The sequence below is a fragment of the Schistocerca gregaria genome, chromosome 4 (assembly GCF_023897955.1).
Source record: "Schistocerca gregaria isolate iqSchGreg1 chromosome 4, iqSchGreg1.2, whole genome shotgun sequence".
NCBI classification, from domain to species: Eukaryota; Metazoa; Arthropoda; class Insecta; order Orthoptera; family Acrididae; genus Schistocerca; species Schistocerca gregaria.
This window is the reverse complement of record NC_064923.1, coordinates 225,071,991-225,095,163: the sequence shown is the minus strand read 5'-3', so window position 1 is coordinate 225,095,163 and position 23,173 is coordinate 225,071,991. Positions and strand designations below refer to the sequence as shown.

Sequence of the window (23,173 nt, the reverse complement as noted above, 5' to 3'; positions counted from 1 at the left end):
CGCTTCCTATGTGCGTTCACCGCGATGTCGCCAAACACGGATGCGACCATTATGATGCTGTAAACAGAACCAGGATTCATCCGAAAAAATTACGCTTTTCCATTCGTGCACCCAGGTTCGTCTTTGAGTACACCATCGCAGGCCCACCTGTCTGTGATGCAGCGTCAAGGGTAACCGCAGCCATGTTCCCCGAGCTGACAGTCCAATCTGCTGCACACGTCGTCGAACTGTTCGTGCAGGTGGTTGTTGTCTTGCAAACGTCCCCATACGTTGACTCAGGGATCGTTATAGCCTTGCGGGTAATATGCCTGTCATCTCGACTGCTAGTGATGCGAGGCCGTTGGGATCCAGCACGGCGTTCCGTACTACCCACCTGAACCCACCGATTCCATATTCTGCTGACAGTCATTCGATCTCGACCAACGCGAGCAGCAATGTCGCGATACCTTAAACCGCAGTCGCGATAAGCTACAATCCGACCTTTATCAAAGTCGGAAACGTGAGGGTACACATTTCTCCTCCTTACACGAGGCATCACAACAACGTTTCACCAGCCAACGCCGATCAACTGCTGATTGTGTATCAGAAATCGGTTGGAAACTTTTCTCACGTCAGCACGTTGTAGGTGTCGCCACAGGCGCCAACATTGTGTGAATGGTCTGAAAAGCTAATCATTTCCATATCACAACGTCTTCTTCCTGTCGGTTAAATATCGCGTCTGCAGCACGTTATCTTTGTGGTGCAGTAATTTTAAAGGCTGTTGTGTAGTTTGAGAGAAATGCGTAATACCTTCGTGCAGTCACGCAAGAAATTCTGGCCCACACGCTGATTCCAATGCGGACTTGATATCCACGGTCGCAGGTAACATGCAGGTTAACGTCACACCAAAGGTGATCATTGTGCTTATTGAGGACACCCTCACGAATGAACTCTGATTCATCCGACCATGTTACAGTGTTTATGAGGTCGTTGTTAGCTTTCTGTTGTTGCTGGCAAAGTTCACAGAATTGAATCCGCAGATGGGTCTCCCAGGAATCAGGTGCGTTAAGGAATAATGACAGTGGTGCATCCCACGGCCGTGCGTTGAAAGCCACGGAGCTGCCTTGTTACGCTAAGTGTAATTCGCTGGGGTGTCCATGTAAGACCTCCAGAATAGCTTCCACGGTAGCTGGATTATGGCGTGTACGTTCACAACCTGTGTCATGCGATAGTGTGTGTGTGTGTGTGTGTGTGTGTGTGTGTGTGTGTGTGTGTGTGTGTGTGTTGTGTGAAATCTTATGGGACTTAACTGCTAAGGTCATCAGTCCCATGCCCGAGGGAGGACTCGAACTTCGGCCTGGACCAGCCGCACAGTCCGTGACTGCAGCGCCCGAGACCGCTCGGCTAATCTAACGTGCGGTAGTTCTATTATAGGTTCTGTTCAGCTTGATTCATCCTGACAATGCAAATTCTGGAACGATCGTTTTCGAATTACACTGTTCCCCTATCGATAATGGACATGACGTTTCCACATTTCCATCGTTGATAACAACAACAACAATAATAATAATAGTAATAGTAACGCATGGAGACAATAAAGTACATGCACTTATCACAGTCAGTGTTGAAAGACATTATTAGTAGTTCCATGGTGATAATACATACAAATGGTAACCGAGTTTAGAAATTATTTGCAAAGCACGCTGCTAACCCTAGTTGTGAAGTAAAGCCCTAGAGAAATGTAACGGACTTGAAATTGGTAAGAATAATAGTTAGCACCAATCAAAGGGACAGTCAGTAGAGGGTGCGCAGAAAACAGGTTTGGAATCTGGGGGATGCAGTTGTGCGAAACAATTCAAGTCAACCACGTGCAAAAGGCTTCTTTAAAAGCTGACGATTGCTGTGTTCTTAGTACATAAGTAAAAATGTTTTGTAGAAGACCCACTGTAATCGCTGTATGACAATTGAGAAACCGCATACCGTACCACGTAGACTACATTTACCAACCAAAAACAAATACGCAGCGACTGAGAATCGAACCCTCAACATCATGCGTGCTAACGTGAAATGCTGTCTACTGCAAGCCCCCACAGAGCTTTTGCTGTATGCTGTCAGAAGCAGTTACCGTACGTATGATTAGAGTATTGCCAAAGTGGCAATCTTTAACGTCCATTTACTGCCGGAAATATGTGTAGGATGACATTTTGTGGGAGATATTTTTGTATTGCCAGTAGGTGATAATATCGATAGGAAGTAAGGGTCTATATTTTATAGGTATATTTTATATGTATATGTATATAGTGTGTATATTAAAATTATATACAACCTGTCTCCGCCCAAATTTTCATTAAGAGACCGTGTAGAAAGCTGAAGTAAATCGGCCAAGGACTTTTAGAGATTTTTGGTAACACCCTTTTCTCTTTATGTATTTCATACATATGTATTTCAAGTCAGACTACGAAATTTTATGTAGACATTAGCTTCCCTTTGTCTTGAAGGTGAAGTGTGCAAAATTTCATCAATATAGGAATACAACTGCACTGTATATTCTATGAATTAGGAACAAACATAGGAACAAATAGACACTCTATATATATAGATTAAGACTGCTGTCGCGTAGATACTTAAGAACGACCTCCTTGTGCAAAAATTTGTACCATTTTTCAAAACTTTCCATATGTACATATGACACGCAAGAAAGATGTTGTTTAGACGCATCTGCAGTATCGACAGTGCAGAGATGGAACCATGCCGAACAAGACGGAGACGGCAGTGAAGGTGACATTTACGGTGAGGAACAGTACACAAAAAAATAAAGAGATAGTATTAGAGCAAGTGACAGTGGCAGCGACGAAATCGTTCGATGTTTCAGAAACATGATGTGACAGCTGGACGGACAGGGAATGAGACTCTTTTATATTTCGAGATCGCTCTGTGGAGTGGAAAAAAGCGATTCAGCAGGTAGAAGAAGCTATTAAGCGAAGACGTGAGCAGAACCCGAAAAAACTGCCGTGGGAGAGAAAAAGTAATCAACGTTTCCCTCTCAAATGAGTTTGAGCATTTGTTAACAAGTGGGGAGATTTCAAAGAGAAACAGGCTTTTTGGAGCAAAGAAAAGCAAGCTTTGTACTGCTATTTTCGCAACGCTCGGATGTCTCTTAGTTCGATTTGGGTCCAGGCTACGGCTGACGATTATCAACAGACTGGAAAGGGCTAAAACAAAAACGATATGGTAGTGCCTGCGTTATTCTGAATAGACTACAGACATTAGGAAATACAGTACAATTGCTAATTTGAACAACCAACAGCTGTAGAATGAAATGACGACAAATAAAATTTGTGCCGGACCAGGAGTCGAACCAGATTTCCCGCTTATCGCAAGCGGTTGCCTTACCCTTTCTCTCTCTCTGTCTCTGTCTCTCTCTCTCTCTCTCTCTCTTTCTTCCGAAATTCGAGGGCCTGTCCAGAGGATATCTCCCATGTCACATTTCCGGATACAGGTCAGCACCAGGCAGGCGGTGGCAAAGAGGACAGGGGTCCAGGGTTCCGAGGCCTGGCGACGATGACTCTCCCATACCATCACCGAGTCGCTACGTCCTTTTTTTAAGTGCTTGTTTTACGAGCTACATGTGCATTGATATCTGAAGTTTGATATTCTTTGTAACTGAAAAAATTTTGAAAATTGAAAATGTCTTCCATATTATTAATTGGGACGATGAAATAAAGTAACTGCAAATTGAATATTCCTTCCCCTGTATTTGTATTTAAATCCAACTGCGGTAACAAAATTTACATTTCTGTATACAAGGAGGACATGGTTTCCGGCATATGGATGATACTTAGGCAAGAATTAGTTCATTGCTTGCCCGCCTTCAATGAAATGACGCCTGTCGACGTAAGTCTAAGTAGAATTCTCAACCTAAAGTGAAATAAACAGAAGGGCTCCACATATACAAATCTCTTCACCACCCAATTACGTCATGACCACTTAGCCTAGTCCAGTCAGCTGACGCTGAATGTTTAAATTAAGACAATAAGTAAATAAATACTATCGTCTTTGCTCCATCTGTAGGTGTGTTGATGCGCCTGCCACATAACCAGTACGTTGGCTCAAGCGGTAAGTGCAGTGGAAAGGCGCAACAAAAGTTTCACGCCTAATATAGTTGCACCTGTGATGACTGATAGAACTATTAAGTATTGTTTAATAGTGAGTATCTAACATGCGGCCGGAATAGTAGCTATTAGAAAGTTTTGGAATCATTTTCTGTAATTATTGTGTTTCTTCGCACTGCTGCGACGTGAGAGACCTTTCGTAGTCCCGTAAAGAGGGAGGTTTCGTGGAGATCGCGTAGTGAACGAATTGGCCGAGGAGGCAAATGTGAAAACTCGTTCTTGCTTCCGGGTACAGCTAACGATCCTGTAAGAGGTCCATGACTAAGGAATTTATTGCTAGCGCACTCGAGCAGATGTAATTTCGATGGATTACTCACGCGCTGCCTGCGATATGTAGGCTATAAGAGAATCTCAGACCAGAGAGCAGAGTTGGCTGCAGTAAGAGCAGTCAGTGTCAGTAGGAGTAAATAGCAGCTAGGAGTCGTGCGTATGGATTTGGCTGCGCCGGTACTGGGAAGCGATGGCGGTGCCTCAGCGATGTATTATAAGGTAAAAGCAGCCTCGGGTATATGTACTATTGTTATGTCAAGTCCCATGTAAATGTTTAAAAAATCTTTTAATAATAGTCTTTTTTATAAAAAAATTAATTCTCTTACAATCATTCATCTGAATTTAAGAATTTACTAATTTCTGCAATCCATGTGAAACGTCCCCTTAGAAAAATGTATACAAGACTGTGCTTAAACTGAAACACAATATTTTTAGCGCAACGCAATCTGACTATCAAAAATCCCTACCAAAGAATGGCCCTGACTAACAATAACCTATACCGTTCACAAATCACTTACCTCACAAAAATCTTCGTTACTCGAACTACTGCAATATAGCGAGCGCCACTACTGCCAGCTAACTAAAAGTTTCAAACTACGGAAGTCACTAACTAATGATAGGCACAGTTAGCAAATGACAGATTTTAATAGAGAACAAACAATGTATTTACCTTTATAGTCACAATATATATATATCAGTTCATGACACCAATTCTTACAAATTTCAAAACTCCGCCATCTCTCTCCCCACGTCCACCACTGCTGGCGGCTCACCTCCAACTGCGCAACACTACGCGCTGTTAGCATCCAGCTGCCGCTGCCCAACACTAGAATGGCAGACAACAATGCAAACTAAACACAGACTGCGCACGGCACAGCCAGTGATTTTTATACAGAGCGCTACGTGACGGCGGCGTTACCAATAAAAAAACCTAAACAGCCTACTTACACATGGTCATCCCGATTAACGTAAGGAAAAATTAGTTGTTTCTTTTTAGACATGAAAAATCTAGGGGCCAGCATTGCACTGGGCTGTGCCAGAAGAATTTCTTATAGGAGCAGATATATACGCGTTATCCGACGACTTCATTGAGGTAAGAATTTTCAGTTTATTCAGAATTATCTTTCAGGGTCATGACGCAGCACTGCTGACGTCCCATTTTACCAGTTTAGATTCACAGTCCGTTAATTATTGAATGGTTACATATGAGTCACATTTTTTATTGGGAGGTTAGTCACACTGAATGTGAATGATATGATTATTTTTTTCTGTTGGGAGGTTACACTGAATGTGAATGATATACAAATTTTTAAGTGTTGGGATGTTACAATCCGCGTTGGCTATGTGCGTTGTGTTTATTAGTGCTTCGGTTATCTTATTTAGGACTGCAGGCTACTTTCTTATCCAATTCGAAATTTCGCTTTGGTTTCTGCAGATGAACGCGTGAGGAAGTGTGTCTACCAAGTGAATCCAATACGGTGTAATTCTTTATCTTACGTAGCTTCTCCCCTGTGATGGTCAGTATTTCTCCAGATATGTGTCCAGTTATTGAGGGGGTATTTATTTTCTATTTGGTACCGTTTTTTGAGCCATAGTGAGGGCTTCGTGAAGTTTGACACTACTGAAGACCAATTGGTGGTGATAACGTGCTACAGTATAGCTCAGTTCGAAGTAGACTTTCCGCCGATGAATAATATCAAGCTTTATCTGCCCTTTATGTATCGGTACATTCAGTCCTGGCGATACTAAGCGCATGAACAACACTTTTCGTTACCGTGGGACCTGCAACATGTATTATGTCATTATAGGTCATTATGCAGGGAAATGGAAAAGTATGCTGCTTGATATTTTATTTTGTTATATGAGCCTATTTTGACTCTATTGCCTTCATAAGTACATGTACTGACGTTGTAGATGGACATATATCAACTTTGAGTAAACCAATGTTGTTGTCTGTAGTTGTTGGTTGTAATAGTATTCTCAACACCGTTTTAAAGCTGTTCAATGATCTGCTGTTGCACTATATTATAGTACTATCTGACCGTTGTAGAAATTCGAGATTGACAGCTAGAGCTAGTTGTTTACTCAAAGAGTAAGTACCATTTGAGTTCAATACTAAAAAATAAATTAAATAAATAAAAACACCTGGAGTGTATCTTCGTCATCATCTAGAGCAACGAGGATGCAAATGTCCACCTATTGACGAGTGACTCGCTCCAAGTTACGAGAAGCCGAAATAGTAAACAAAATCCGGAAAACGACGTACAGGACGATCAGGACATGATTCTCTTCGAGAAGACAAACTTGAAGCCATCACTAGGCTACAACAGTTTCCGTGCAGCGGGGATCATCTTAAAACATTTAATAAATGAAAAAAAACTGCTTAATCCCTTCCCTGATTGTAGAGGAAGTTGGGTGAGCTGGTAACGGGATGGCCAGGCCTCGTGTGTCGATCCCTGCTCTACTCACCGGCCTGCTCCCTCAACACTGCCTTACATGAAAAAAAGAAACAAATGGTAAGGCGACCGGTCGCGATAAGAGGGAAATCCGGACTCGAAACAAAAAAAGAAATCGTACGTAGAATGGCGCACATTACAAAATGTTCTAAATAGTAGTTCAGCCATAGAAAATCTCTTAGGCCGAAACGATTTAAAGGATCGAAGTATCGTTTCTTGCAAACGAAGCGATTCTTTCACTCGCGGAGAGAGTTTTAGCTTCGACAGATCGGCAGATGATTGCGCCTTACAATTAGAGGTCGTTGAAATGGCAATTTTTTGGGCATCTTAGAGTTCTTAATCCAGTTTGATCCAGTCACATAGAACATTTTCCAAAAGTTATAGCTTCACGACAAAGAGAAAACGCGTGGTTCTTTATCAACTATATAATATTTACAAGGAATTTACTGAAATAGTTGGAGCTTTTATTTGCCAGACTATTACAAGAGAAGTAAAACATAATATACACTTTTCTGTTATAGCTCATACGACTCTTTTTGAAGCTCAATTAGAGCAACATGTTTTTATACTGCACGACGTTGCCAGAAATGAAGAAAATCAAACAAAACTAGATTTTGCTGAATATGACCAGAAGACTGGTCAGTCATTCGTTAAAAACAGACTGAATTTTTCTTTCGGCAACAGAGCTTCCGGTGAAATGAGACTTTGTATCGGATTTAAAATGTGGGCTGGCCAGAGAGACGAACTTGGCACCTTTGCCCTTCACGGCAAGTGCTCTGCCGACTGAGCTACCCAAGCAAGACTAACAACCTCTCCCCATATCTTTACTTCCGGGACTAGAACTCCTACCTTCCAACATTCACAGAAGCTCTCCTGCGAAACTTGCAGGACTACCACTCCTGCAAGAAAGGAAGTGAAGTTTCGTAAGTAAGAGATGAGTTACAGGTGGAAATAAAGCTGTGAGAACGGGTACTTCTATAACTGAATCATTAACGGACTTGCCCGCGAAAGGCAAAGTTCTGGAATTATAGTCTCAGACCGGCACCAGCTTTAATCTACAAGAAAGCTTCATACCACGTCACATTCCACTGCAGAGTGAAAATCTCGTCCTGGAAACATACCCCTGGCTGTGGCTAAGTCAAGTCTCCGCAGTACCAATCGCACACACACACACACACACACAGACATACGCGCATACATACAACGCACGTCGTATCAGAGAGCGTGCTCCCCGTGCGTTGAATGGGAAAGGCGCGCGCGATCTGTCTGAGTTTCACTGAGGGCTCGGAGGTTCGGCACGAGCATTCCGGAACAGGTACGATTTGTCGGGCGTTTGAGAGGCGTCGTGGTGAGTGTCTTCGACACTTAGCGAAACCAAAGTGAAACCACGTCCAGAGGTCGTGGGGCTTGGCGGCCATGCGCCATTAAGGACGTGGAACATTCTTGGCTGGGCATTCTGTTAAAACAAGACAGCCAGCGAACTATGGCGGACCTAAAACCAGACTTTAATGCTGGACCGGGAGCAAGTGTGTCTGACCACTCAGTGCACCAGACTCCGCGGCTGACGACCCACACGTGTGCCAATGTTAACACCACATCGGCAACTACGACTGAAATCGCCAAGTCACCGTCGGCCCTGGATATTGGCGCGAGGACAGAGCGTTGCATGGTGTGATGAATTCCGATACCTTCATCATGGCGATGGGAGAGCTTGAATCCATCCTCTTCCAGGAGAACAGCTCCTTGACACCTGTACTGCGGGATGGAGGCAAGCTGGTGGCGGCTCTATTACGATCTGGTGAGAATTCACTTGGGCGTTTAAGGGGTCAAATGGAGTTCGTGCCAGGCACCACTACCTCAAGGAGTATCGTACGTTGGCTGTAGACTGCGTACACCCCATCAGAAAGATCATGTTTCCCAATGGCTGTGGCGCTTTTGAACAAAACAATGGTGAGCCGAACTGTGGCTCGCGCTGGTGCCATTGCTAGATTGGCATCGTTTAGTTGGTATAGTTACAGCTGTCGCCTTCTTCTTGTGTTCACTGCCACTGCTCTGTTTGCAAGGGTTGTCTGTCCGCTTGTGGCAGCAGCGGTGGTTCTCGATATCTAGTAACGGTGGTACTATCTTTGGGGTGACGTTGTGGGGTTTCCGTGTCGTGTGAGTCGGCAGTTCGGTTGGGGACGGACGATCAGCCAGGTCTGCGCTGCGTGAGAACACGCCGGGGCCACGGGCGGCAGGCATACACTGCCGGATGGAAGGGCTTTAGTCATGAGAGGTACAACCTCATAGTCAATCGCGTAATTGAAGTAACGAAACCTCCACCATTGTGAGATCTCACCATTTGCTTGCGTGTTGCTGCTCGCAGTGCCGCTGAGATGAAGAGCAGCGGGTGGAGCGTTTGGGGAAGGCGAACCTAATTAGCCTTCCTCCACTTCTTATTATTAATTGTGGCATTATACATGTTATTATTTGTGCAGTTCCACCGCCGTGCCTCTGCTGTCCAATAAGGTGTGTAATTCAACAGCTTCCTTGATTTGTGGACAGGGTGGAGTTTTTTTTTCTTTTTTTCTGGTAGCTGTGGTTCCTTTCTGCTTCCGGCTGCTCTAAACACAAGAGTCTGAAGACGTAGTGCTGACTGCCGCTTCCATCGTTGCATTGGTCATCGGACGTTAGATTCGGCAAATGATTATAGGTCATGCGTTTAAACTGCCACTAGTCTGAGTTACGATCTCGTGTAGTGAATGCAACTCTTGGCTGCCTGTCTCATCGCTTACGAAGTTTTGAGGGACTTTCCCAAGTCGATCCTTGGAGAAACGTCTGCGACCCCCCCCCCCCCCCCTTCCACCTTAGTTTGGTCAGATCTGATAATTGTTTGAATAACTGTACTTTCAAGTTGAAGAAGTTAACTGGATCTTAAAAGATTACTATTCAGGCCTTCAGCCGTGAACCAGTTTTTAAATTACTATTATTTGGGCCATCAGCCGAGAAATAGTTTAGAATTTGTTGTCATGACGGCCTTCAGCTGTGGAACACTTCTTAATTTGTTGTCAACTTTTATTTGTTGTTGTTTTCAAAAAAGGTGTACGCGATTGAAAAAATAAACTAACCAACAGTAATTGATTAGTGCCCCGTCCACAATTGCCACCCGATCCTGCCTTCCTTGGTAACAGGTCTCTAATGGACCATATCACATGGCCAGTAGTGTGATGGAGTGGTTCGAGGAACACAATGGCGATTTCCAAAAGAGGTGCTGGCTCCCAACTCGGTAAGTAGCAGGAAATATTGGAACTGAATGTAACAACTTGCAGCATAGAGAAACGAAAAGACAAAGGATAACCCTCAATAGATGAAATGCCAGATGAAAAATTAAATCTGAGCCCAGACGACAGTTTTTAAATGTCGTCATTTTTGTTCTGGATACAGATTAAAAATTACGCTGTCGTAGACAACATGATTGGCATATTTGCCTTCTTACGGAAGTATGTAAACGTAGATGGGTCTGCACTGTCAGAGAGCGCAGAAAACATGGGATCTTGGTGGTACAGCATAGGGCGACAGAAAAAAATACTCATGTTTCCATGCACTCTGAGATTATATCTATATTTATTCATACAACCTCTTCAATTGCAGAATCTCGGTATGCAGGTGCCTTGCGACAAAACATTTGTTTATTCAAACCATTTTTTGTGTTCGTAAGGCTGTTCTCAACAACTGCAGATTTCTCCAGTTATTGATTATTAAAATGCTTTTGATGTTGTACACAGTTGTCGGAAGCGGCATGGATTGAGTGACCGATGTAATGGCTTACGCAGTCACAAGGGATGTTATAGATCCCAGGTACCCTGAGGCCGAGACTGTCCTTAACATCTCCTTTATCTTCTTACGACGTCGGAAAATAGGTCTTATACCTCTCCCTCTCAGAACTGCCCATTTCGTTCGATGTAGATCTGCAGAAGGAAGGAATACGATCGGTGGCTCAACACGTGAATGTTCAACATTTTCACTTTTCTTTTCGTGGAGGACACTGGCTTCGTATCATTTGAACCACAGCCAGTCTTTCTGAACACTTACTTCAAATGAATAATTTCGTAATCCCTGGGTCCATCGTCAGAAAAAGTTTTTGCTCTGTGTACTAGAGTATCCACAACTGCTCTTTTCGGGAATGGGTCATTAAAAGCTCTGGTAGCTAATACATAATTCAGTATATGTCGGCTTGCGGAGCTCTGATTGGACGAGACAGCCATTCCACTTTCGTTGTGTGATATTCCTAGCTTGCTAGAAGCTCGCCTTGATGCAGCTTGATACACATGAAGTAGCATATGGTACAAACGTAGAGTGAGGTACAAGCAGCAGGTGGTACGGTACCTTCAGCACTACTGGGAAAAGAACCAGTACCTAATTGATCCTTTACATGAATCTGACTTAGTAGAAATGATAGTTCGTAAGTTTCCAGTGTCTGTAAAGAACAAACTAATTCATGTCAGTAAGAGTGAAGTTAACAACCTCCTGTTTATATTAAAAAAGCTGGATGCGCTTTCAGACAAGTGCCAGAAGGCCGGCGTAAAAACAGGTGGTGTGCAGACGGCCGCATCCACAGTGACTGACGGGCGCTGTGGCCGAGCGGTTCTAGGCGCTTCAGTCCGGAACCGCGCGACTGCTACGGTCGCAGGTTGGAATCCTGCCTCGGGCATGGATGTGAGTGATGTCCTTGGGTTAGTTAGGTTTAAGTAGTTCTAAGTTCTAGGGGACTGATGACATCAGATGTTAAGTCCCATAGTGCTCAGAGCCATTTGAACCAACCAACATGTTATGAAACACAAAGAAATTACATATCCATATGTATAGAGAAAACGATCTTCTATATTTCTTTATTTAGCTAGCTTGCAGCTCTCACAGAGGAAGAGAATTGGCGTCAAACCAAGTAAGTAGACACAACTACAACGAACGGTCCTGAGACGATTAGATTAAACTTTATTAGCAACAACTGGTAAATGGTCTTTGAGTGATTACAAGCAGTGATAAGGTTTCTGCTGCAACAGATACATGTATATTTAGGCTAGAATGAGTCCAACCACAGTTAAAATGGTAATGAAGAGTTTTGGATCGAGCAGAGAAGTCCACTCATATATGGTGATAGGGAATACGAAGGTAATAGGCGACGCGAGAGTCGATAAGGATTAGTAGACGAGGTATTTCCACCGAAGTATTATTATTAATTGTATAATGACGCAGAAATGTTACCCACACAGCTAATAAACACACAACATGAATCTCATAGGACACAGGCAGTAATAGGTACTGAGATACAAATGCACGAAGCACATGAGAAATGTTTGTTGTAGTCATAGTGTTTATATGTTTGAGTAGCAGTGTCCATAATAAATTACAACCGCATTAAAGCAACAGGATTTGTTTCCCTATTTTTCTCTGTTATCATGATCTAGGGTATCTTCAGTTCTCTCACAAAACCTGTGAATCTTATTTGAATGCATAGTTAAGTTATCGAATGAAATTAAAATAAAACCTGAAGTATAAAATGAGAGCTATTCTAGTATCATTTCCATTGTCAGTTTGTAGACGTAAGATAGCGGTGCGTCGAGCGCCATTATCAACTTGAATGAATGTAAGCACTGACTGGGATGAGTCACACATAATGCGCAATGGCAAAATATTAAGAGGTAATGCGAGAGTGAAGTGATTAATGAGTCAAGGTTAGGAACACTAGCATTGCGAGGAGACAATTCAACCATTTAGTCACCACAGCACTAACAAAGACTCTGTAAATATTATTGTATTATGTTCAATGCAACCATGTGTATACTGTAAAACTATGTAACATCTGTGTATGAACGTTATGTAAGGACACTTATATGCTGAAATCATTTAGAGTGTTTATGAAGTATGTGATAAACAATGTATATAGACGATCTAGTGCTGGCATAACTAAAGAGAAAACTGTGAGTGCTATTAGGTGAAAGCAGATGGCACTGCGCTGATGTTTTATGACAAAAATGTGAGTGTTATTAGGTAAAAGTGGACGGCACTGAGCTGATGTTAGATGAAAAACGTGTGTTGTGTAAAGAAGGACGGCACTGCGCCGATAACATTTATTGTTTAGTTCCCACCATCTATAAACATCAGTAAGTGTAGTAAGTGTTTGTGGGGAGATTTCATGGCCCAGGTTACGATGTTTACTGTTGAATAACAAGACTACAGAAAATTTAAAGGGCAGCTATATGCTGAAAATCACAAATGATAAGTTGTAGTAAGAAGAGGTTTACGATGTAATGTGTGTTTAGCTGAGGTTTCTAGATAGAATTAAGATGGGGAAGTATATGTTTAGCATTAGTGAGTCAACGGTTTTGGTTAATTGCGACCATATTTTAGGAACAACTATTTCCTAGTTTTTTTTAAAGAGTTTCCATGAATGAGAGAGTACGGGAGCTACTAAGAGATTGGAAACTTCAATTTTCTTTCCAATTTTGGGGACAAATTTCTCATTTCAAAACTTGTTAGTTGTCTTCGAGAACAGGCCAATTTTGGAAATCAAAGAAGGAAGGGGATGTGTGATATTTCTGGCTTTGACTGCCAATATTTTATCTTGCTAGAAGCTCACCTTGATGCAACTTGATACACGTGAAGTAGAACGTGATACAACAGTGGAGTGAGGTACAAGCAGCAGGTGGTACTCTATGTACCACTCCCGTGGGAGAGTCCATCAGTTGTACTGAATTGGTCGGTACATTCGGATGTTAGGCGCCAAAATACCTAACTTCTCTTATTAATTATTTATGTACCTTTCATTGAATGTACCCCAGTTTTCAGTATAACAATCTCTCATGGTTACCCTACGAGTCTACCGTTTTAGTTTACTAAATTTCACTAGTTATACGACACATAAGAGTAATGATATTGCAACGAATGTACTCCGGACACCTTCGGGTCGCTTTAGCGTGCCAAGGAAGACGAAATACTTCGGCTGCACTAGTCAGACTGTATCGGGCGTTCTTCAGAGTCGGACGAGTATTTCTGTTTTGGACGAACATGTCGTACTCTACATGGTGGTGCCACCTCCCCAGACGCAAGTAAGGACACCACAGCAGCAATAGGCCTATAGACAGACAGTTGTTCCTAACGATGACAATGTAGGTAATCGTCAAAAGCTCAAGTCTCACTCTAAACTGAAGCGACAAGTCTAAGAACGCTTTGTACAGCAGTGCCGTCACGAAACACTTCTCATTAAGTCAACCGGTTTAATAAATACAGCAATTAGTAGATAAAATGTTAGAGTAGATCCTCGACACAGTAGCCGGCAAAGAGGTCAGTTCACGCGATCTGGAAAATATCGAGTCCCACGCTTCGCTCTGGCATTACAAAGCCGCCAACAGACGTGCTAATTCTGTGCTGCTGTCACGTCGGCAGCCAGTACAAGCTGTGACGTCTGCCCTGTCAAGTGACGTTCCCAATCACCCCATTCGCGGTGACGCTGACAGCTCTCTCTTTCCAAAATTTTAGCACGCCGTAATTCAATTCGTCGTGGGTGTACATGACAGCTCACGGTGGGCAAATCCCTACAGATAATGTAATGTCCGACAGCTTTCGCTGCCATTGAGCCAATACCGTTATTGCTCCAATCCAGGCCCTACTTGGTCAGAGGTCTCTCACGCTCTCTGGCTTCCTGTGTTGAGCATCTTTCATTCGAAAAACAGTCGCCCAACATGTCAAGTTGCTGAAAAATATTTTCCTAACGGGAATTCACCTTTGTCGTTTCAACATACGGCTAAACTCTATATTTCCACTGAAGGTAAAGTCTACTAGGATGTTAGTCCTTGTCATGTTACTCTTCAGTTTCTTCTACATGATCGATATTGCAACCCCTCTACTGGCATCTGCTTCGGGGTGTTTAGCTAACGGTAAACGCTAGAAGATACTGATGATAGCCGTCCGCGGTGATCGAGTGCTTCTAGGCGCTTCAGTCCGGAACCGCGTGACTGCTACGGACGCAGGTTCGAATCCTGCCTCGGGCATGGATGTGTGTGATGTCCTTAGGTTAGTTAGGTTTAAGTAGTTTCAAGTTCTAGAGGACTGATGACCTCAGATGTTGAGTCCCATAGTGCTCAGAGCCATACTGAGGATAAACCCAGCAAAGGAGTCGAAACGTCAGTCATGTAGATGAAATTTTAAAGGATCAGGACACAGCCTATCATCCTGGACGAGTTTACCTTCAATGACAACGGCTGCGAAAGTTTCTGACGTACACAATATTTACATTCTTGTGATATATCATTTAGAGCAGCTTCAAGTAGCTGATGAAATCTGGAAACTCCATAAATTATTTTCAAACAGTCATCGTTATTCATTTCATGTAGTTACATAATGCTTCGCGTAACTGTATATAACACACTGTGCGAAAGACCAAATACAAGACTGATTCTTGTATGAGCCGAAAAGCACACGTATATATCCATCACAGTCACACGTAGTCCACATTAGGGTAACAGAAGCTGTAGGGTGCCACGAAATTATTGCAAAGCTATTTGTAGCCTCAGGGTTTGAAGAATTTATAGTCTTCATTGGCACAGAGTCTGCCACTGCGATGAACTTTTCGAGTGACTTCGTGATGCCTTCAGCTGCCTTTCTCTTTATTTAATGTACAATTGTGTAATTTTGGCCTTAAACCATTTTCCATTATCTGAAACGGACGCATTATACACTTGATCACTTGATGTATTAGTATCATTTATGATTTTAGAATAGGAACATGTCATATCCCAAGATATTATAACTTACGTTACGGACTATTCTTGAATAGTATTTAACGCCATGTATGTTATTGTTCCTATGACTGCAAGTAATTGTCATAAAACAAATCAGAAATAGTTTTTCGCTACTTTAGGAGGGCATTACATTTGAACAGTTGCTGCAAAGTTCTTATATGTAAGTTCGATGTTTTTAATGTGCATCCGCAAGGAACATTAGAATTATTTTATAGAAATTTAATAATGCTATATATATGTCTTTGTTTTCAATTACATTGAATTGTCGTTCATTATTGGTGTAAATATGACTGTATGTAATTTCCTTAAGACAGCTTTCAAATATTTATTCTGTTATTGTAGGAGCAGGTCACTCCTGAGTAGTCTTATAAAGGTCTTATATATAAAATCAATAACAGTACTCTCATGAAACAGTACTGAAAACCATGAAAATCGAGTACAACTTTTCATGACTTTCTTTATGATTGTGCGACCTCTCGGATTACAGTCATATTTATTAATGAGTATAGCAATAGTTATACATTCTTGGTTCTCTAATGCTTCGTCGTGGGACTGGTAAAATGTTGTCAAGAAATTTTTTATTTTGCAGGTGGTTTTGTTCATTTAAAACTCTGTCTATTTGGCCTTTTACAGGAACGTAAGTTTCAATTTCTTTCATCACATCCATGATTTTACCGTTCTGTGACTTGTATAATATTTGTAGTGATTCATCAATATTTGGTATTTTGTGGTTGGTGTCTTTTAAGTGTGAAGTGAAAGTGTATGGGCTTAAATGTTGGACACCTAGACCTTCATCATGAAATTAACACAATTACTGTTTATTGGTTATGTGTTTTAAAATCGCATGCTAACTTCACTTCCTGTTTGTCAAATATAAAATTTTGTGGATTCTTTGCGGTTAATTTTGTACATACCTGATTACGAGAAGGTATATTTCTCAATAATCATTGTGGGTTGTTAGTGCTCCAATAACTGTTGCAAAATTTTGTGTTCTTGAAACATTCAGTAATATTTCGCAGACAACAGCTCGAGATAGCTACACAAAAACTTTGTTTTTATGTTGTTCGCTTGTGTTTATTAATAAAGTTATTTCATCTACGGGACTGGCGTGTGTTGTATTGGTTTTGTTCTTTGTGGAACTTGCGTACTAAACCGGATTATAGAAACAAATCATTGTATATTGCGTTCTCTCGATTCTAGCGCCCTTTCAGTCGAAACAATTCATTTGGGGTTACGAAATCAGTATGGATGCGGCAATTCAGAGCATTGATCTATGATGCTTTTAAACGTACAAACCTCAAATGAATTGTTTCGATTGGAAATGCTCCGAAACTGCTGTACGAAATAACGCATTTGAAAGCTATACAAGGCAAGAACCAAGCATTTTCAGAACGATATAATATGAAATAAATAAGAGGAAAACTGTAATTTTTCTATGTATTCAAGTTCCGATAGCAGTAAATCTACGTTTGGATGGAAAGGGTTTGAAGAAAGTCAGTAACTTGAAGTATCTTGAAATACTACAGACTATTGAGGTATGGTTTGAGACAAAAGTCATAAATATTTCATGGACTGAAGGAATGACCAATCAAGAAGTCTTCAACAGCAAAGGAGAGCAAAGGCCATTGTGGTGGACTGTCAAGTAACAGAGAGACATAAATGTTGGACACCTAGACCTTCATTACGAAATTAACACAAGGAAAATGCTTGGGAATAATCCAGAAGGAAGACCAAGACTTTAGTACATCAGTAAAATACAACAAGATCTGAAATTCACAATATTCCTAGAATTTAAGAGACTTGCAAGAGATAGGGTAACATCCAGAACGAGAGTTTCTGCCGACCAGTCTGTTTTTGAGAACAAAAGAACAAGGAGAAAAAGAGGAATGAATATGTGGATAACGCTGACTAGGATAAGGGACAGGACGATAGGACACGTATGAAGACATCAGCGAATATATTCCATGGTGCTAAAGGGATCCGTAGAAGTAAAAACCTGTAAGAGTTTCGGGAAGAAGATTGTAACAAATAGCAGACAGAGTACACAGGGTATACGTGCTACCTAGAGATTATGAGGGGAAGTTATAAGACTGATGAAGCCCCCCCCCCCCCCCTCCCAACCCCAAGAAAAGCTTACACACGTTAATAACTTAAATCCTCCTATCTCGGTTCATCACACTGTCTCAACGTAAACATTCACAAACCTTTCGGCATGTAATCCCATTGTAGTTGTTGAGTAAGCTAATTTCCAACATCTTAATTCATTGTAGGCCATTTGCAGACGTAATGTTCCACTGTAGCAGAAAAGCTACGTTTTAAAAGTCACTTATGGTGCAGATGCCTGCAGAGTTTACTTCGCCAAAGTATATCGTATTAGAGTGATTTGAAGATACGCCTGTAACGTCTGGTATGCACAGGCGAATGTCTTCCTTGACCGGACGGCATCCTTTATGAGTCCTGGCTGCAAGAAGGAGACACGCTTTATACCGAAACTTCCTGGCAGATTAAAACTCTGTGCCGGACCGAGACTCTAAGTCGGGACCTTTGCCTTTCGCGGGCAAGTGCTCTACCAACTGAGCTACCCAAGCACGACTCACTCCCCGTCCCCAAAACTTCACTCCTGCCAGTACCTCGTCTCCTACCTTCCAAACTTTACAGAAGCTCCGCAATATCCTTTCCTTCAGGAGTGGTAGTTCTGCAAGGTTGGCAGGAGAGCTTCTGTAAAGTTTGGAAGGTAGGAGACGAGGTACTGGCAGAAGTACAGTTATGTGGACGAGGCTCGAGTCGTGCTTGGGTAACTCAGTTCAGTCTGGCTTTAGCTGTCGCAGCGGTCGCACGCTCCTCAAGTTTGCTCCGTGAACGTTCAGTGTTTACACCAGTGTTTTCGTGTTTCGTGATCGTTTATTGACGTTTTGCACGTGAATTAAGTGTTATAAATTGAGCATTTGGTCTTCGTTCGTGTCGTCTTTCTACGTAGTTCCGTTGGGATTTCGGCGTTGTCCGTGATTTCTTCACTTCAGAACACCATGGCAAACTCAGTGAGAAAAAACACCGTGATTTTCACCGTCGACAAGTACACCCGTCGAGTACAGCCCTCTGCACTTGAAATACATGACTGGATTACCGAGGTAATTGGCCTTCATTCCATGCAGCTAGACGCTGATGAGTACTGCATTTTTGTCAAGTTTAACGATTCTGTGAGTGTAGACCGCTTTCTGGCAAAATTTGGTTATGAAACGGAATTTATACACCGTGATGGTACTAAAAGTACTGTCAAACCCCGGAATTCCGAGTCTGTAATTAGGAATGTTAGGGTTTTGAATATTCCCATAGAAGTAGACAACTCGAAAATTAAAGATGTCTTTTCAAAGTATGGGAGTGTCAGGCAAATAGTCAACGAAAGGTGGGCTTCGCATTTCAAGCTGCAGTGCTTTAACGGCATTCGCTCCATGGAGATGGAAGTGAAGGCAAACATTCCCTCCCACATCTTTGTTGACGGGCACAATGCGCATATTATGTACTCAGGGCAAACCCCTACATGTCATGTATGTTACGTGTCTGGCCACCTCCGTCAGGACTGCCCTCGCCGTGTTTTTGTGCTAAAAAATAACCGTACGCAACGCCGGAAATTAACACTCAACGATTTGTTGCCAGCCAGTAATACAACAGAGCCGGCGGCTGTCGTGGATCCTATTACTACCTCTGAAAATGTTGCACTTCGTGTTAATGACTTTCCGTCTTCAAAACCTGCATTAACTGCTAAAATTCCGTCCCGTGACAGCGAGATTCCCACTAAAAAGCGTCCTCTAGAGTACACTGAAAAAAATGTTGATGAGGACTCTTCCTGTGCAACGCCCGTTGCCAGGAGGTCGAAGCCCGGTCCTGAAGATCTGTTGGAAGTGGAAAAAGGAGATGGAATGCAGATCGATGTGGCTCCCACTTCCGCACAAGGACTTATACCGCCACGAACAGATAGTGATGCAGCTGGTAGTGACCTTTCACGGAAATGTGACCCTGAGCCTGAGGTCACGGCTGAAATAGCTGCGTCAAGTGCACAGCCCATACAGTGCGAACAGTACGAGGAAGTACCAAGTAAACAACCTGCTGACTCCGAAGCGCAACGCCGCGCCGAAGGAGGGAACAGACAAGCATCACCGCCTCGCCAGCAAGACAACACAGCAGACACCATGCCGGAACCAAATATTGACGACTCGCAAGCCACGGCCGTTGCCCCAGACAGCCACCGCCGGCGGCAGCGACCGACACCGGGTCTTGCTGTCACGGGTCATGAAGCGAAAGCCACACCAGAGAAGAAAGACAACAACAAAAATAATATTAAATATGAAGTCATCAGGGCCAACACTGACGAGGAGAAAGAGAAGGGCCACAGTGACTTACAGCCACGCATTATCAGGATTTCAGGATAATTTTCTTCTCAAGCTCTTTGTTTACACGCAGTGCAAATTTTACTAGGAAGTTAGTACAGGTATTGGGCACATAGCTTGTAAAGACCGTGCCTTGTAGGGAAGCACGTTGCTGCTATAATTATACCGATCCTCATCCCAAATAGCTTCTTCTGGTACGTCTGTGATGCAAGCTTCGTCCCGACACAGCTTGTCAAGACGATACTACGATAACTGCTGCGACATGTGCGGTCCTTTCCTGGTTTGAGGAGAGGGATGAGGATTGCGTCCCTCCACGAGCTGGGGAACACTCCTGTCTGTCATATGAGATTAAAACATTCGAGTAGAATTTCCTTTGACGCCGCTGGCAGATGTCGAAGCATGGAGTACCGGATGCGGTCGTAACCTGGTGCAGTGTCAGAAGTCTCAGTAAGTGCCGATTCAAGTTCCACATGGAGAAAGGGGAGTTGTAGGCCTCAGAACTGTTCGACCGAAAGTTCAAGTTCGCTCTTTCGACAGTCGCACAGTAGCGACGAAACGCTGGATCCTGGGTTACAGTGGCAGTACTTCGTGCAAAATACTCTGCCAGCGTCTGAGCAATGGCTCTGGGTGTCGTTTGGAGGCATCCCTGGTTCAGGACTGCAGCTTTTGGTAAACGGCTGCGTTTACCGGAAATCCTCCGGATGGCTTCCCATACTTTTGTGAAACAAGTGGAACGGTTGATGGAGTTCAGAAACCACTGCTATGAACTTTTCTTGCTCTCTTTAATGACACAGCGTGCCCTGGCTCTCGCGATTCAAAAGGCGGTAAGATTGACCGCTGTTGGGCGGCATTTAAATCGGCGAAGAGCCGCACCCCTGTCCCGGATGGCTGAACGGCACTCTTCTGTCCACCAAGGCACAAGGCACCCCTTAAGAGTGCCAGAAGACTGTGGTATGGACAGGTCAGCAGCATGATGGATCACAAGCGTGATGTGATCCACCCATTCCTGTACGCTATTGTGGCGCTCAAGGACAGCCAACCGAGTTAACAGTGGCCAGTTATCCCTGCCAATCATCCACGACGGTGGCCGCTGTTCCAGCAATACACCATCCAGGAGATGAATGCGGATAGGGAAGTGATCGCTGGAATGAAGGTCGTCAATGACCTCCCAGTGAACAGAGTCGGTGAGGGTTGGAGAGCCGAAGGATACGTCTATGGCTGAGAATGACCCTGTAGCACCTGCATTGAAGATGCACAACACTTGAGACGTTAGGAGGCTCTCCAAAATTCGACCTCGAGCGCGAAGAGAGCCCCACAGGGCATGATGGACATTGAAGTCTCCCAGAGGGAGAATGAGTGGGGAAGTTGGTCGATAAGATCTGTGAGAGCGTCTAAGGTCATTGCATCCAGAGAAGATAAATAAAGGGAGCAAACGGTAAGCCTTCGATGTGAATGAATTTCAACTGCAACTGCTTGCAGGTCAGTATCCAGGGGAGGGGGGGGGGGGGAGCAGAAGAGTGGTGGTCATAATTGACAAACACGGCGACTTCGCCTTTGGCCCTTTCTCCAGTCAGGTCATCTTTGCGATATGATGTATAGCCCCTCAATACAGGAGCATCAGACGGTTTTAAATGCGTTTCCTGTAAACACAAGCACTGGGGGCGTTGCCGTGCTAGGAGGTTCAGTTCCTACACATGTGCCCGGAATCCATTCCTGTTCGACTGTATAATGGGAGCCATCTATCAGGGTGGGAGTACCTTCATTATCACTTTCTGTTGGGGAGGAGAGCCCACAACACGTGGAGGCTCAATTTTGGGGCGAGATGATTGCCCCAGTCGGACATCAACCTCCATCGCCCCACAGGAGGAGTCGAGAGAGACGTCAAAGAGAATGACATCCACATCAGCAGACTGTATAACTTCAGTCTCCTTTAGTGGGCGAGTCTTCACCTTTGTCTTTGGCTTCGATTTTCTGGCCTGAGGTGGCATTGGAGCCAAAACCTCAGAAGTAGTAGGGGGTGCTGGAAGGGGCAGGAAGTTCCATGATGTCAGCTACCACGGCCTGGTCAGATGGCGGGGGGGAGGGGGGAGGGGGCAGCAGGCTTCACAGGAACGGCAGCAGCACACGTACATTGACAAACGCAGGTGCTAGTGCTGACAGTATCAACCTCCGTTTGTGTAGCGGCATCGGTTTTCAAGACTGGCTGTTTGAGAACGGAAGAAAAGGAAGCAGCGAACGTGGGCGGCTGCATGGATTTGTAAATTTTCTTCGCCTCACCATACGGGATGCGTTTTGCAGTTTTAAGTTCCTGGATCTTCCGTTCCTCAAGGAAAACTCTGCGTTCCGTACGCCACACAGGCTGAGCCCCAGAGCAGTTGACACACTTGGGAGGAGAGGAGCAACCAACTCACTCATGGGCGGCTTTACCACAATTCCTGCAAGTGGCTTCCCCTCTACAGCCGAGAGTAGTGTGTCCAAAGTGTTGGCATTTAAAACACCGCATGCGGTTGGGGTAATAAGGCCGTACACTGAGACGGAGGAAACCTGCCTTCACATGCTCTGGAAATTTGGTGCTGTTAAATGTAAGTATAAATGAGTCAGTCCTTACGAGAGCTCCATCCAAGTCACAACACCTTTGCTGTAGTTCAAGGTGTTGTGAAATTCAGTCTCTATCGCAAACTCCCCAAGAAATTGTGCCTTCTGAAGGATCTGAAATTGCTGGAAGCTAAATGTTTCAACCAACAAGGCGCCATTTCGCAAGCGCTTCATAGGTTTTAATGTGCCAGCAATACCTTCTAAGCCCTTCTGGATATAAAATGGTGAAACTTTTTCGAAACTCCCATCTTTTCTTTTAATGACAAGAAACACATTCTGCGAAGCAGCATGCGTTCTGTTACGACTACCTGAATCAGGAGGACTGGCTACACGAGCCCTCTTGTTGGATTGGGTGTTAGAACCTACCAGCGGCCCACCCTTTCCGCTGGGAGGAGAAGAAGAAAAGTTCGAGGGTTCCATCTCGGTCCCACGAGCAGCTAGGGAAATACGAGTCCACCTAGACAGAGCCCCGCGTGCCTAGGTAAGCCTTATACAACTGCGGCAGGTTCCCCAGAGGTTGCCCGCTAACGACTGTTCCA

The 23,173-nt window shown here is 43.7% G+C and overlaps 1 protein-coding gene across 1 annotated transcript in view; it reads left to right on the top strand.

Annotated features, from left to right (window-relative positions):
- The window catches only part of LOC126267663 (uncharacterized), a 45,922-nt gene extending 25,841 nt beyond the window's left edge, over positions 1-20,081 (top strand). The window contains exon 2 of the mRNA XM_049972963.1: positions 19,313-20,081. Coding sequence (XP_049828920.1) covers positions 19,313-20,081 — 769 coding nt within the window. The remainder of the gene's footprint in view (positions 1-19,312) is intronic.
- The last annotated feature ends 3,092 nt before the right edge of the window (positions 20,082-23,173 follow it).